Below are 16894 nucleotides of genomic sequence, written 5' to 3' on the forward strand. Positions count from 1 at the left end.
TTTACTTTGCGTGCACGTCGTTCACGTACTGGACACGGTTGGTTCTGTGCATTGCGGTGTCTCGAGTTCATCCAAAACCTTCACCTGCACGCGGAGCTAGGGAACGTATAGTCCAGTGTGATACTCATCGGCATTCATTAGGCACACAGTTTTTTCCGCTGTTCTGTATCAGACCTCCGTTTCGTACGCCGCAGGCTTGAATGACGCCAACGTGCGATTGGCACGTTGGCGTTCAAGGCAAATGATGAGTGTTACGAGAATATGTCAATAGCATGTAAACAGGAAAGCTTGGAGTATCTGCCTCGTTCAGGTGACGAGACGTCATCAAGGTTCTGGTTTTGTCCGGCCTAACGGTCAACAGATAGCAATGGCCACCTCCCCCCTAGCTTCGCACAAGAGCAATGTGCAAATGAAGATAGGGTACATCCGTGACAGAACAGCAGTTTACAAAGATAAATGGGACCTTGCGCATCCTTGGTGCGTGCACTCCCTTGTGATGCTGCTTGGTATGACTTTGTTAGGGGTTATGTAACATGAGACCCATTCGATGCAACGCCGGAGGCCTGCTTATCAGGCAACGCATGAACAACCCACGAAAATATGAAAGGACCGCTTGTATTGCTTCTGATTATTCGCATGCCCATGCAATGTTGGGTTGCAAGGTACAATCGCTACATGGGCTTCGTCAACATTGACATTCTCACCCTGCGAGCACTTCCTGACTTGTAGGCACATACACCGCCAGTTAGTCAGAAGTCATAGTACATAGCAGTGACACTCATCATTTGTTGCAGGTTGGCAAGCAAGGAGGACAGGCGAGGGTTTGGTATGGACTCGGACACAGTGTCGCTCATGGAAAGTGGACACAATCAGCTTGGAAGTATACCAGCAGGAGAAGCCTCAGCATGGGTGGCTTTGGAGTCCGAGATTCAGGGTAATCTCAGCTATCTGCGGACGCTGATGAAGGAGTTTGCAATAATGCAAGCCAAAGCTCGCGAGGTACGCCTGCAACACACACCTGTTTGGTACGTTTGGTACTGCGTCTTTCTGGTGCACGGAAGTCAAGCACACGTGTGCACGATTCAGTCACCCCAGTCTGGTGGTCGATGGTTCGAGGCAAGCTATGAGTTCGAGTCCGACATGGCTGCATGCTGGCTGCTGTTGTTTTGTTGCTATCACTGAAGGCATCAAGCTGCAGGGCACTCCAATTGATCGATCCAGATCATGAGCGCCACCTAGCAAGGGCGTGGGTCGTTTTGGGAGATGATTTTGGTTCTGCATCGGACGTGCAATGGTTCCAGCCCGCTCCACCATGGCGCCCTCTACCTGTCATAGGATGTCACCTGATTTACAGGCGATCATCGCTACCACACAGGGTCGAAAAGCAGTTGTCCACGCCCCTATCATTCTCTGTTGCAGGAAGCTTTAAAGTTCCGGCACACTTCCTGGTCACTGTGCTTACAACGCCTGTTGAATGATCGCTGCAAGCATCACAATATGTTAACATAACATGTACCTGGGAGCACAATGTGTTTGTGGGACCTGCGTGTGCAGCCACAGCTTGGCAGGAGAGGAATCCGGTTTGCACTTTAAGTATCACAGCTGATTCATTAGCTTTGCTGCAAAACTGATGACCGTGTAAAGCTGGCCGCTTAAACTAGCACACTTCCCACCCTAGTATTTGGTTCGTGTCGATACAGCCTTGCCTGACTTGCCAACTACACTCGAGATGCCGCCACACGTCTTGCTTGCCTGCTGAGAGCCTTGGCAGCTCTTGTAGATGTACAACGATGCAATCGGCTCGCCTGTGTTGTTGATAGCCATACGTGTCTGATGTCGGTTCTAATCTGTCGGTTCTAATTTGGGTCTTTGGAGTGCAATAAGGCATGGACGAATGGGCAGTACTTTGGTGATGAAGCTGATCCATGTCTCATCTTGCACACAGCCATTCACATGGTGAATGCAGCACATCACACTGGCTGTTGTCGGAGATGCTTGTCACTTTCGATGGTGCCACAACCCCTTGATGATAATGCACTGCTCTGATGCTGAGAAGCGTTTCGCGTTTGGAAAAAAACAAACAATGGCCATGTGCGCTACATGAACCATTGCAAACGTCTGCGTGCAGGATTTGTTTGCAAAGAAAAAGAAGGACGAGGTGGCAAATAAGCGCGACGAGATAAAGCAGACAATAAAGCAGACAGCGGCCAAGATCGACATGTTTGAGAGGTTGCCAGGCGTGGCAGATGACAAGGCGATCGTGATGCGCATTCGCCGAACGCTCGGGGCTCAGCTTGCCGAGCTTGGGAGAGAATTCCAGCACGATGAGGTGAAAGAGATTCGGCAACGATCCTCGCGAGCAGGTGCGGCTCTGTGTTTTGTCCTTTACGTAGCCTTCGTTTCCACTCCAGTATTTGTTCTTATGATGTAGACTTGACCGTATGACAAGCCTACCATTTGTCGGGGGTTGGCCTGCCCTATAGCGACATACGGGCGAGCAAAGTGGAACAGATCGCCATGCTGGCCATCACATTTATGTCATCTTCAGCATCGCGATTGTTGTCCTTGGTTTGCTGCATCGCAGTGCTCATGCGTTGCGCTGTTCTCCATTGAGGTTGGAAAGTATTTGCCAGTTCCTCATGATTTTGAGTACCGGTGTGGAAATGCCCAGTAAGTCAAAGCACTTGCGCACATGAAGATCATGAGGCACATGCTGATGTCCATGTGGATGCGGTAGTGTACCAAGGTATTTACATGATCATCATGATCAATGGAGGTAACAGACGTTCGAATTGGCCAGTCTGTGTAGTCATCCTCTCTGAGTACACCAGAGACGTCTCACCTTTGTGTTGTGTCCTGTACGTAGCCTTCGTTTCCACTCCAGTATTTGTTCTTATGTTGTAGACTTGACCGTATGACAAGCCTACCATTCGTCGGGGGTTGGCCTGCCCTATAGCGACATACGGGCGAGCAAAGTGGAACAGATCGCCATGCTGGCCATCACATTTATGTCATCTTCAGCATCGCGATTGTTGTCCTTGGTTTGCTGCATCGCAGTGCTCATGCGTTGCGCTGTTCTCCATTGAGGTGGAAAACTATTTGCCAGTTCCTCATGATTTTGAGTACCGGGTGTGGCTATGCCCAGTAAGTCAAAGCACTTGCGCACATGTAGATCATGAGGCACATGCTGATGTCCATGTGGATGCGGTAGTGTACCAAGGTATTTACATGATCATCATGATCAATGAAGGTAACAGACATTCGAATTGGCCAGTCTGTGTAGTCATCCTCTCTGTGTACACCAGAGACGTCTCACCTTTGTGTTACTACTTTACCACATTACGTGCCATTTGATCGTACAAGTGACATTATGCCACTGTGCCTAGATGTTGATTGGGCAGGAGAAGTCCAGGAGCGAACGACAGGTGACGGATGGTGTGTGTGTGTGTTTTTGCAGCAGCAGCAGGGAGTAACTCGAATATGGAAGCACTCCTGGCCCAAGTTTCGGAGCCTACTCCTGCTTTCACAGAGCATCAGATGCAAGAGCTGGAAAGCACGGCACTGGAGTATGAAAAACGGGATCATGAGATCGCTGCGATGCTGTCCACAATCCACGAAATTGCGGAGATCATGAAGGACATGAATACCCTCGTGATTGAGCAGGGGACCATGATCGACCGGATAGACCAAAATATCGAGCAGGCTGCCATGTCCATCGAGCAAGGGAATGAGCAGATCGAACGCGCCAATGAGGCGTCCAAAAAGGGCAGCCTCATCAATGTCATTTTTTGCCTCGCTATATCAGTGATCCTTGCTGTCATCATGCTCATGGCTATGAAGTTCTGATGCTTGTGTGTTAATTATTTTGTACACCAAATGAGCTTCTCAGCCTGAACGCCTATCGTCATCTAGGACTTGGCTGGCTATCATCTACAGCGTGGGATTGCAACTGAGACGGGTGCATCGAAGTCTTGAGGCATGGGCTCAGTTCCGCCCAGAAACTATTTTAACTTGCTGTGTGCGATCGTGTTTTGGGTGTGAAGTTGGGTTCAGGAAGCCAAAGATATTGTCTCCTGCCAATTGCAAGGCTCCATCCTTTCGATTTGGTTGCGTACATATTGGCCTATCAATGCTTTCGTACCTTGCCACAACAACCCTGTCGAGTACCTGACTGGGCCTTTGGCTGACCATCCCTGCCAGCAGGATGCCCTGACCGCCTCAACCACTAGTACTGCTGCAGCGCCCAAGGTGTTGGGCTAACTACCTGGAGGCCTTGAATCATGCGCACTGTGATAGGAACGAATTGTATGCAATGTTGCCTCATGATTGCCCAGTAATCCAGGTTTGAAGGCGACTGTCACTGATTGGCCCCTGTCACTACCTAATTAATTAGCTGGATAGTCACCAGTCAGGGTTGTGGCGCCAACAGGCGAGACTCTGAGTCTCACCATGAGGCGCTTGGGACATTCTGCTTCCCTCCGAATGAGAGACTTGCATCCTTGAAATTATGCTGTGAGGCACTGTTTCATCGTTCTTAGCGTGCATACCGTGTTCGTAAGGCCTGGTGACTTGCTGCCAGGGCACCCAACAAGCGTTTGCCGTATCGTATTCGTTGCTTTGACGGCCGTTGTACTGATCTGAGAATTATCTCGCTTTGCTGCGTGCATGGCCTAGGTTGTGCGCATCGCCACACGCTGCGCTGCGCTTGCAGCTGACACGGGCACTTTGCACTCGCTGACTGCTGTGGAGCTATGTCAAGCACGGCGGAGTTGCCAATCGAGGGGAAAACTGTCCGAACTCTCGTCAATTTGGCACTGAAGCGAGCTTACGACTCGTTTGCTGGCAGCGATGCGCTCAATGCCCCTATAGACGAAGCCAGGTTAGCATCCATTGCTACGTCGTCCAACGTCACGGTTTTCGCTTGCCAAGGATTTGCCTCATGCGGATGTTGTTACGCACTTCAAGGGTGCATGCAGTTTGCTTGTAACGCGTGCCCGGGTATTCAGACCGCAGAATTGGTGTACTCGTTCGCAAACACCACAGAACATTGTATCTGGACTCTTCGGCATGCGCGCTCATGATCATGGTGCATGCAGTCAGCGCATCAAGGTGGCGTGCAAATTCCGTGATGAGTATGCGGCCACAAAGGATCTACCAATTTCAGCATCTGCCGCGATTCAGCGGCCACAACCCCCGACGGCAGCAAGAACGCCTCTGTTGGGTTCGGAAGCCTCCACATCCACGGCAGCAGCCTTAGCCACCCTTCCGGCGCCGACCTCGAAGTCTTCACTTGCGCTTGTCGTATCAGATGTCGCCAGTACGCAGCAGCGGGCAACGCAAGAAGGGGAGAATGCTCGCGCAGCTTTGCAGGTACGCATTGGCTTGTGGATGCATTTACGTCCATCGGTCCTGTCATCACGATGTGCTGACGACAGCTGTGTCCCATACCGTGCCCGATTTGTGGAGTCACGTTACGACGAATGTTAGGCATATGTTGTTTGCCAGATCGCTTGCCACATATGGCATGAGCCACTCTCGCCATTCCCCTTAGCGCACATATGTAACAATCGCGTCTTTCGCAGGCCCTGAAGCCCACACGAGCAGTCGTGTCAACAGCGCTTGGAGGCACCAAGGAGTACATTCCCAGCGCTGCCATCGCGAAACGGCTTTCAAGTCGATGGCCTCGACCCGAGTGGCATGCACCATGGCGTTGTTACCGAGTCATTTCTGGCCATCTGGGCTGGGTGCGGTCCATCGCACACGACGTGAGCAACGAATGGTTTGCTACGGGATCGGCTGACCGCACCATCAAGCTCTGGGACACAGCTACTGGTAGCCTCAAGCTCACTTTGACCGGGCACATTGAACAAGTGACTGGGCTTGCGGTCTCGGCTCGCCACCCCTACATGTTCAGCTGCGGGCTGGACAAGAAGGTGATGTGCTGGGATCTCGAAGCGAACAAGGTGTGGTTCATACCATCTGTGAGAAACAAGAGGAAAGTGACCGCACCTTTCCGACGTTTCCGCTACTCGAATATCTGCGATCATGACTATAAGCGAATAAAACGAAAGTAAGTTGTCTGACTATGTGTGCCGCACGTGTCTGTGTACCAGTTACCTGCCCTATTCTGAGACACTTGACACAGCCATGTTGGCTAAGGGCCGGTCTATCGCCCGGCAAGGGACCCGAAGTTTGTTAAACGTGCTTGACACGGAGTCACGAGTCGGCCGGCTGACCATGGTGGGGTCGTTAGAGGAGCACGCCCGTTCAGGTGATAGGCAGCACTCCCATCTCTCCCTCTCAACCACGGTTTCGTGTATCGCACGCCTCCTAGGGCGTATCGCAGTTGGTGCCAATAGAATGCACCTCTGCTGCGTTCTGGAATGCTTGGCGAGGACGGAATCTACGATCAGACACTTGTTGGCCGTGCGTCGGACGTATAGGACTTGTTTCGACGTGAATCCATAGAAATTGGTCAGAGTTCTCAAGGGAAACAGCCTCAACAGGGTTCGCACGAGCTGGAACGTGCACCATTTGCCAGCAAATGCCAGAGACGTGCCACCTGTGCAGCAGGAACAAAGTGAGTGCCAAACAACATCTGACTGAGTGGAGTTGCTGCCAGGTCATTCGTCACTACCATGGGCATCTCTCGGGAGTGTACGCTCTCGCGCTGCACCCGGAGCTTGACCTCCTCATGACTGGAGGCCGTGATTCAGTGTGCCGCTTGTGGGACATGCGCACCAAGGTGCAAATCCACTGCTTGTCAGGTCACCAGGCAACAGTTGCGTCGATTCTGACTCATGGCGCCGACCCCCAGTGCATCACCGGCAGCCACGACAACAACATCCGTCTGTGGGACATTCGGATGGGCAAGACGATGTCCACGCTGACGTACCACAAGCACAGCGTGCGCGCTCTTGCCATGCACCCCTCTGAGGTACGACGATGATGTTGATCGAGCCTGTGCAAAAGCGTAACTCTGGTAACAGAATTGCTGAATTCCATCACCTGACTATGTAGGTGCTGATCCAACACACGGGCGGCCAACTACGCTTTTCTACAGCCCCAATGATGATGTAGCTTGCACAACACTACCGCAGCCACGTGACAATGGTAGCTCCGAATGCAACTTGGGCATGCGTGCCATCGTTCACCAATCGGTGCAAACCACGCAATAAGCCGGCATCATGTCAAAAGCGGAGCGGGCTGTCATTGCTTTGTCTTTCCCGTCTCTGTTCCTTTTGTGTGCTCATTGTGCTGCAATTTTCTGTCATGTTCACCGTGCTTGATGCGATCGCTTTGTCACGACCTTGCCTTATTGAGTCTCACATGTTCAGAAGCTCTTTCCAGAGCTGATCTGGACTGGAAAACTGCTTTAGAGTCCATCTTGCAAGTGTTCCTGCGCACACAAAGGTTAATTTATAACACTTGCATTTTGGCCTCAGTTTCCATTGGGTCTCTTCGTTTGCGTCTCCACTCGACTTTTCCGGGGAGTCACTTGGCTGTGCGGCTTCTCACACAATTTCCCTGTCATGAAGACAGCGCAAGCCGAGCAATGTCAACCTTCTATGTTTGACGACAGAGCATTCATTTTGAAAAACTGCTACTCACATTCCGTGGCAGCTTGTTTCATTCAACATGTTCCGGGTTGCAACAATGGAGAGGTCTGCAACGTGCGCATGCTCGCCGATCCGAGCAATGCTTGTGTGATGCAGTGGTCAGTACTGATCCTTATGACTATGCAGTGGTCGTTCTTGGGTGCAAGCGCCGACAACATCAAGAAATACAAGTTACCGGATGGCGAGTTTCAGCACAACATGCTTCAAAATCAGCGTGCCATCATCAATGCGAGCTGCATCAACTCAGATGGTGTGGTGGCCACCGGTGCTGACAGCGGCTCAATCTGGTACGTCTGTTGGAGCTTGTCCCGTCTGTCCATAGTTGAACACATACATGAAGGCTAGACACCGATGTGAGCTATAACTGTTCCAGGCGGGATTCATCGCTAGTGTACTGTGCGGCTCATCATCTGCTGAGCGTTGCTACGTTTATCCAGAAGGAGAGTTGATGGTCATAGCTGTGTTTTTAGCGCTGGGATGGGGGGTGTGACCGGCAAAAGAGTAGATGGGCGATGGGAATGCGCGCTTGAGATGCAACAGACTGGAATTAGTTTGCTGCAAACTTGCGAGAAATATTTTTTCAGATGGGACGGCCCTGCCGTTGCAGTCAACAGAAGCCCAGCTGACTTGAAGCGGTCAATGCAGACATCGCCTATGTCGGTGAATTCAGGCTGATTGAAGCAGCTTTGCAGTTATTTATGGGTTCAACAGAGGTGATGATGCTGTGGACACCTAGACGCTGAACCAATCTCACGTACTGCAGGTTCTGGGACTGGAAGTCTGGAAACTGCTACCAGCAAGGGCAGACGATTGTGCAGCCTGGATCACTCGAGGCTGAGGCTGGCATATTTGCAATGGCGTTTGACCAGACCGGCTCTCGACTTGTCACTTGCGAAGCTGACAAAACAATCAAGATGTGGAAGGAAGATGAAAACGCAACACCAGAGACACACCCTATACAGTTCCGCCCCCCGAAGAATGTGGCTCGGCGGTTGTGATTGGCCCTGTTTCAACTTGATATGGATTGTCCTTGCAAGATGGCTCTGCTTGCTGATGTAATTCGGGGCTACGCCTCCAGTTGGTGTTGCTTCAGAGGTGATCGTGTTAGCATTCGCTATTTCAACGAGGCCATGCCACCCGGACTCACATTATCTTTCACGCAAATTATGGGTGCGAGCGAAAGGTTGCTGGTTCTCCGGTTGTAATACTGATACCTGCTTAGAACGCTGTTGTAGAGCGTTTGTTTTCTTGTTCGGCATGCATTGGCCAACGGCGACCATGCAACCGGCAATTGTACGCAACATCATCAGGGTCATGTCGACACTTATGTCCTGATCTGGTTCGGGCACAACTTTGGCGGGGCCCCCGGGGACGTCGGGGTAGGGCAGAGATAGCCCGTCGCAGGGGGAACGATGGCTTTCCGAAGTTTAGCAAGCGATTATCTCGGAAGGTAATTATCATCCAGTACCCATAAAATACAACTTTGTATCATGCCAGGCCCAATGCCTAATATTTCTACTTCGTTCTCTTCTCGGTGTGAAGTGCAGCCTTCTCAAGTCCCTCTTCCATTTCTCGCCGTCTGCGCAGGCTCATTGCTCGCGCATTATCCCTGACGGAATTGGAGTTCTGATGGCGTGTTATTGGCTACGGCAGTTGTGGGGAACTCTATTTTTTGTAGGGTTCACGTGTGCGACGGATGTCTTGTCCAACCATGTAGATTTATCAAGGGTAGATGAATCGGAGAATGTCTCTAAAGTGCAACTAGAGCTATACATGGAGACGTTGTGTCCGTACTGCGCTCGGTTCGTGAAACAGCTGAAGAATCTAACGGACCAAGGGTTCCATGACGTTCTGGACTTGCGCTTCATTCCCTGGGTGCGACACCATGCGTGTTGCACCAAGACCATATTCTTGATGGAGAGACAATGGCTTACTTATTCAAATTGCAACTGTTGGTTGGCGTCTTGCACCAGCAGGACACCCGTTCGGCCGAGAGTAACTTGGTCATCCACCTGATGTCGACAAGGGTACGGGATGGCACAAAGATGAACCAATGCCTTTCAACGTACTATTTAAGCTACGATGCATTGCAGCAGCATTGGCTTGGTTGTCCTTCCGCAAAGTGATGTTCCTGGTGTCGTGAAATCGTTTGGCGAAAAGACAGAAAGATGTATTTCGGTGCATGCAGGGTAACGCGAAAGTGTTGGATACTGGAGACGTGCAGTGTCAGCATGGACCAGGGGAGTGCGTCATGAACACTCTGACCTCTTGTGTGATGCACCTCCACCCCAAGCAGAGTGAGTGGTTTGCTTGGTCTGCATGTGTGGAGGGCACCCCGGCTTTGTCAATTGAAGCGAAGGCAGAATCATGTGCAAAAGATGCTGGACTTGACTGGGCAAAGATTGATGAGTGTGCAAAAGGTGCGCCACACCAGCTTGCCCTTCAAGTCATGATCGACACAGAGTATGTGAACGGCGATCAGATTGCTTCCTCGGCTTGGCTACTGCAGGCACGTCCATACTTCCTGGTGATACTGGATAAGCATGATGGCAGGTGCATCCATTTCTAAGGCTTCTGCATCCATATAGAACATTGTCCACACACAGGTACCGCCTGGTGCTGCAATCTGCCCAGTTGGAGTCGCAGACACAACGGTTGTGACCAGCAGCGTGATACAGTGATTGGTGGGGAACGTGGGCAGTGTCAAGAGCAATCCCGCACTGCAATGCCTGGGAGCCAGTCGTGCGGATTGATGCGCTTCCTAGACATTTCAGAGCGAGACTGCTTTTCAAGCAGCCCACGCTCCCCACCGTATTACGCTGCCTGATTGCTTATTCACTTGTCCGCAACTACTGTGCCTGCGACCCCATCTTGGATGATTTGCATTGATGCCAGGCAGAGTGTTCAAGCTCCCGTTGATGGGCAGTCGCACACTCGAATAGAGAGGCAGCCTCTTCTAGCTGTAGATGGCTAACCAATATGTCCACAGCTACTTCACATAGTAATTCAACAGAAACACAACTTGCGTCTGAGGATCGCTGCAGCGCTTTGCCGGACCATGTAACTTGCGGCTCCAGATGCCAAAAATGCTTGAATTTTGGGGACGCAAATGTGGGTCGAAAACCCAATTTGCGAAGCACTGCATCGCTGCTGGAGCTGCTGAAGGTGACGTTGGATTGTGCTGGAGGTTGTTGTGATGCACTCAGCGTGTTGCGTGCGTGACATCAGCTTGTGGTGGTGCAGGGGACATGGGAGTGAAATTGCAGCACGAAGCGAAGGCGAAGACGGACAAGTTGGTGCCACCCCACCAGTGGGGTGCCCTGGGTACTCGTCAACGGGGTTCCCATCTTTGACGATGCTGCAAATGTGAAGCAGATCATCTGCGCTGCCTACACAGGCAAACGGTGCGCATGTCCCCCTTGCTTACCCCTTGCCAATTTAGCCCCTACACTTTGCGCCCCAAGGTCAATTCAGCCCCAAAATTTAGCCCTTGTAAGATAGACATTCAGGATTCAGTGCCTCTGCACACGCCACGCGGCACTCTAAGATGTACAGCCACCGAAACAGGCAGGATGAAGCAAGCTGCCACTTAATACCGCCTTCTTACAGTGCAAAGATCCAAGTACTGGATTCTATTGCAATCCAGATTTTAGGTTCTAGTGCACTCCAGTCATTGACATAGATTTTCGTTGCATCACCAACAATTCGCTTCTAACTTGGATGCACCTTGTTGACCAAGCACCAATTTTCCAACCACCAGGACTAACTGCCGTTCGGGGTTTCCTCATGATTCCAAACATCTCCATCACAGCGTGCCGAAAATTGCTGCTGTTGGCAATATGACTCTCCACGTCGTCAGGCAACAAGGGTCTGCCTGCAAGGATTGACCTGGGGGTTTATGCAGTGTTATGCACAATGGAAAGCGTCCATCTCGTAACTTGCAATTGCTCGCAGGCCAGCGGCTTGCTTTGATCCTCCTCCCAAACCCGCAGCGCCATTCATGCAACGTCTTGGTCCGTCGCAGTATGCGACACTGATGCTGGCAGTCGCCGCAACGTGCTGGGTGTTGATTACTTTGTATGGGACGTCCCATGCGAGAGGGCAAGCTTCGGCCAGGCAAGCTGCGAGCCGGCACGGAAGAGTTCAAATGAAGATGACGAGGAGGATTATGTGCTGAATGTGATGTATAACCCGGGCACTGTTTGGCGCTGATTGTGACGAGACGCTTGCTAGGCGGCAGGAGGTCGTAACAGTGTTCTCGATAGTGGATGTGGACAGGAGATGGATGCGCCGCGTAATTGGCTGTTTTGTGGCTTGCGACCAACATGCTTGCACAGTGAATGCCAGGTGCCAAGCTCCAGCCTGGGCTAGAGGGCATGTAGCGCGATGACTACTGCGTGTTGCCAGCTTTTAGCATGGGCCTGGTGCCATGATACTCTGCCGTCATGGTTGGTCTGTGTGTTGATGTGCCTTTCTCGAGACAAGTCATTTGTACTGTGGTGTTCTGCATCTCTATGTACCGGTAGTGCAAAGCTCTTTTTGTGTGGACACATGCCTCGCGCATTCAACTCTAATTCTTCGGTGGGTTAAGGTGCTTTTAGGCGCGATGTCGGCTCTTGCTTTCTACCATTGTCGGGCTGGCGCATTCATTTCATTGCTTCGGTGGCGCCCTTCGTCCTGCATGTGAGAGCATTCCCGTGGTTATGTGTAATTTTTTCAACCAACCGAACTGGCGCCAACGGGCCTACGGCATCGATAATCACACAGATCGAGCAGGCATTGTGTGCAGAATGAAGCTCGGTGATTTGGTGAAGTGAATCAATGCATACTCGTGATTGCCCTGTACGAATATTTGACTAGTTTTATTAGGCGTTGCCCGAAGCCATACAGATTCCAGGCATCCAATGTACGCAGGGCATCGATGACTTGATAGAACGAAATGCTCCTCGCAATTTAGTTCAGCGAAGGAGGCTGCCTTCGTTATGAGGTGCTCTGTCAGGGGTATGGTGGGTCGGTCAGGTCTTGTCATAGCCTGCGGTCCTAGGGAAAAGCTGTGCGCATGACGCCAGGCGTTTGGCGGTGTAACATCGTTTTACAGAGGTGAAGCAGTGCGTTGTGCCAGTAATGGACTCCACCAACACATTCTTTGCTGGTGAACGCACTGACCAGTTCGAGCAAGCAAGAGCCATCCATATGCAGTATGATAACACTCCTGTTGGGGTCTCCGATCTAACCAAAGGCCTTATTCTTGCAATATCTAGCAGTTTCTTCATCGGTTCTAGTTTTATCATTAAAAAGAAGGGGCTGCGAATCGCTGGGTCAGGTGGCTTGCGAGCAGGTGCGACTTCCAGGGTTCACTATCGTCACTATGCAAACCAATGCTCCATGTCAAATATATCCGTACGAACGTTGTCGAATGGGAGTCCATGCAGGCGGCCATGCAATTTCTGGCATGTCTCAAGGCTCATTCACTGTTTCAAGGTTGGGGGGAGTAAGGAACCGCCATGCGATGCACAAATGTAGTTGTTTCAAAGCATGAAATGTGCTTTGAATACGCTTATGAAAGGTAACAGTCCAGAGAACGCAGATGCTCTCACGGTCGCGGGTGCTGATAGTGTTACGAGCCAGGTGGCCAAATTCGCCACACATTCCTGCATCCGACGTTGGTCCCCATGCCTGCATTTGACAAGCCATCATGTTCACAGCATGCACTTCTACATTTGTTGCTATCCTTCATGCCATTTGCTGCAAGATTTCGTTAGCTGCGTTGGACGGCCACCCCAGGACTGCAGTCAGGTTGCCAGCGCTGCATCCGGACTATGGTCAAAGCTCCGCCTCCTTGCAACCGCACACGCCTTGTCTACAATTCTTCCTGAATGGTGAAACACAATTCGACGAATACATGCAAGTCGTACTTTGCCTGAGCCCGGCCAACCTGTCCTTTGCAGGAGCGGGTGGCTTTGGATACCTGAGGGAGCCAGTATGGTGGATGGGGATGCTCGCAATGATCTTCGGTGAGCTGGCTAACTTTGCCGCCTATGCGTTTGCTCCCGCTATCATCGTCACGCCCCTTGGTGCACTGTCCATCCTTGTATCAGCTGTGCTGGCTCACTATCTACTGAAGGAGAAGCTCAACGTCTTTGGCATCGTCGGGTGTGTGTTGTGTTGCGTCGGATCATTCATTATAGTGCTGCACGCGCCCGAGGAACAAAAGCTCGACACCATCAAGCAGGTCGGTCCCTCGTCTACTAGGCCAGGCCTGCGTGTCCTTGCCGATTTCAATCGTTACTGTTTCTTGCCTTGCCCTTGCCCAAACCCCTATGACCATTGGTGCCTGGGTTTCTCCATCCTTAGGTCGTACCTCCGTCCGATCAGGTGACCGCCCGCCATAGCCATAATCTTTTAGGACTATGGAAGCTCATAGCTTTTCGAAGCTCCTATGCCGAGACCAAGACAGTCGACGCTTTCAACGTGCAGCACGGTAGTGACCTCGGCGGCGGTCACGTGATCGGACGGACGGTACAAAACATGTGAGCTCTTCGCTGCTGTGGGTAAAAGAGAGTTGTTTGTACATAAAACATGCAAATCTCCCTCTTGCATGTCTGCACTGCTGTTGCAGTCCCTCCACCTTGCCGAGCTCGTTCATCAGTCGGCCACATACCGCAACCATACCCTCCATCACTGTGAGGTTGGATCTACCCATCCGCGCTTTTGTGGAAAAAGCAAGGCACAAAGATTCAGATTTGCGAGTGGAGAACTACTGCGATGGCAGGGCCGTCCAAACGAAGCGTGGGAGGTTGTGCAGGTCGCAGCTTTGGCACTGCAGCCGGCTTTTTGCATCTACGCAGTTGCAGCGATTGCAGCTGTGTGCTACCTCATCCTCGTCATCGCTCCCGAGTGTGGGACGAGCAACCTGCTGGTCTACATCAGCATCTGCAGCATTATGGGGAGCCTCTCGGTCATGAGCTGCAAGGGCCTCGGTATTGCCGTCAAGCTCACCTTCCAGGGTAGCAACCAATTTCTGTACCCTGAGACATACTTCTGCATCTTGGTGCGGCTCCCTGCCATGCTTGACAATTAATGTAGCCTATACTCTGGTTTCTGAGCCTGTGGTGAGCTATCTGTGACCAAGCTTGGTGATTGCTCTCGTGCACAACGTATGGCAAGCAGAGAAGATTACGGCAGATGATTACGGCGACTAGATTTTAAGAAGCAGAAAGAAGCTAAAATACCATCGACCACAAAGCACGCCATGTTTGTGCAAGCGAGCACTACACATATGAAGACATGCGCAACGGAAGTGTATGATGCTTGTTACTCGGTGTCCCGACTCCTCTTGATGCACCCCCTTGTATGTGGTTGCCTCACAAGTTGACATGCCAGGTGTCTTAACTTGATGTGGATTAACGATTGATTTTTTTTTTGATCTGAGGCAGCTAGCGTGAAGGCTCCGCATGCATTGTTTTGGATCACTGCATTGCTGCCAACAAAACCTCATGCTGTCCCAAGCCATTTGAGGAGGTGAATGTGCGTAATGCTTTCAAGTTGTTCACTGTCACGCCGAGAAAGAGCAAGCTCCAGCCAAACCTCTCGCACCCAAGTAAGTGGTCTGGTTTTTCCATCGAGCATTTGAATGCCCATGAACTAGTTCTGAGTCAGACTGCAGCTGACAGAAACATGCTCCCTTGTCAAAGGCAGGGCTGGCAACTTTGGACAGTGCCGGTTGTCTAACTACGTGCATCCCCACCATCTCTGTCTTCCTTTCGTATGCAGCACTGCTGGTGTCTCGCGAATGTTGCAGGATGTCATCTCATGCGACGCAATGAGGTGAAAGGTTTTGCCGTTGTGCAGGTAGTTGCGGTGTGCGTGGCAACTCAGCTCAACTACCTCAACAAGGCGCTCGACATTTTCAACACTGCAATCGTCAGCCCTGTCTACTATGTCATGTTCACGGTGCTGACCATCATCGCGTCGATGATCATGTTTCAGGATCAGCAGCAGCAGCACGAAACGGCCTCTGAGGTTGCCGGCTTCATCACCATCGTTGGCGGTGCGGCACTGCATCATGCTTTGCTGCTTGGAGCCTCCTGAGTGATTTTGATTTTAGACCAGCACCAGCAGATGCAACCCCTCAAATAAACGACTGTACTGGAGCATTACTTCCAGGTCTAGTGAACCCATCGTTTGTCCAAATCTGTTTCTGGAGGCGAGGATACTACTTTGTCAGTTTTATACTTCTGCTGACCTCTTTCTAATGAAGAGGACCTCTGTGATGTGCTTCTCTCCTATATCCTAGAATGAACATTGTGCTCCTGATTACGTTATTATTTGTCGATGTTCTAGCTTGATACGCTCGTAGGCCGATACCTGTGGATGTGGATATCCTCTCCACCAAGGTGCACTAGACGGAGTAGAGCAGCAGTAGAGTAGCAGTTCAAGCTTTGTCATTGGACTAATCAATACCAAGCGCCTGGGTTATGATTGTGTCCACTCAGCCTGCTGTTGCTGCAGGCGTCTTTTTGCTGCACACAACGAAAGACTTGGACATCACTCTGGCGGAGCTAGTTGCGGTGACCAAGCCGGCATTGAGAGAAGATACACCCTCACTGCCTTCATGGGGCGGGAGGAACAGTGTACCAGGCGGCACTTCTGAGATCACTACTCTGCTTGATGCAAATGGGCTCTTGCGAGAAGTACGCGGGAAGCGTACTCTGAGCGATTCATTTGACCACCCCTAGCTAAACTTTTTTTCTCCTTATGATAGGACATACATTAATCAATTTCCATGCTTGACCACACAAGTGTAACAATTACTTCTTTTTTCTATTTGCTTGCAATCATCGATGCTCTGCTGACTCTTAAAAATTGTGCGTGGTGGAAGTTGGCATCATGAAAGCAACGGCATGGCGACCGAGAGTATCCCCTCTCCCTTGATTCAGGTAGGTCTGTGGCCAGCGTCACAAAGCGTAGGGCCACTATATGTAGAAGAAGAAAGGAGAAAGGATTCCCTGCATAGTACAAAATGCAATCATCTGTGCGATCACCACCAATGATCCAGCAACTTACCGTGAGTGCACAATCCTCCAAACCTACTGCCAAAGCTCTTCGGCTGGATTCTTCTGGATCGGGGCGGTGATCAAGGAAGCGGCCCCTGTGATTGTAGCTGCCGCATTGCCCTGTTGGACGTGACTGCTGCGCCGTTGATTGTGTCACCAACGTCGATTCCATGGACTTCACTGCCCACAAAGTGCAACCCTGGCAGCTGTTCGAGCATC

General features: G+C 51.2%; 2 protein-coding genes across 2 annotated transcripts; both read left to right on the forward strand.

Annotated features, from left to right (window-relative positions):
• The first annotated feature begins 4751 nt into the window (after window positions 1-4751).
• LOC149809150 (protein pleiotropic regulatory locus 1-like) lies at window positions 4752-8617 on the forward strand. The gene is made up of 6 exons (XM_089994984.1): window positions 4752-4879; window positions 5097-5370; window positions 5583-5963; window positions 6623-6937; window positions 7746-7906; window positions 8383-8617. Exons 1-6 carry the CDS (start codon window positions 4752-4754, stop codon window positions 8615-8617), a joined length of 1494 nt encoding a protein of 497 aa, XP_089851110.1.
• A 4126-nt stretch (window positions 8618-12743) lies between these two features.
• LOC149809151 (putative magnesium transporter NIPA1) lies at window positions 12744-16357 on the forward strand. Its single transcript, XM_089994985.1, has 5 exons — window positions 12744-12957; window positions 13568-13851; window positions 14425-14670; window positions 15471-15669; window positions 16131-16357. The coding sequence occupies exons 1-5, from the start codon at window positions 12744-12746 to the stop codon at window positions 16355-16357; spliced, it is 1170 nt and encodes a 389-aa protein (XP_089851111.1).
• Window positions 16358-16894: the final 537 nt, after the last annotated feature.

This window comes from Nuphar pumila, unplaced genomic scaffold (assembly GCF_984573655.1).
Source record: "Nuphar pumila unplaced genomic scaffold, dmNupPumi1.hap1.1 HAP1_SCAFFOLD_1662, whole genome shotgun sequence".
Classification (NCBI taxonomy): domain Eukaryota; kingdom Viridiplantae; phylum Streptophyta; class Magnoliopsida; order Nymphaeales; family Nymphaeaceae; genus Nuphar; species Nuphar pumila.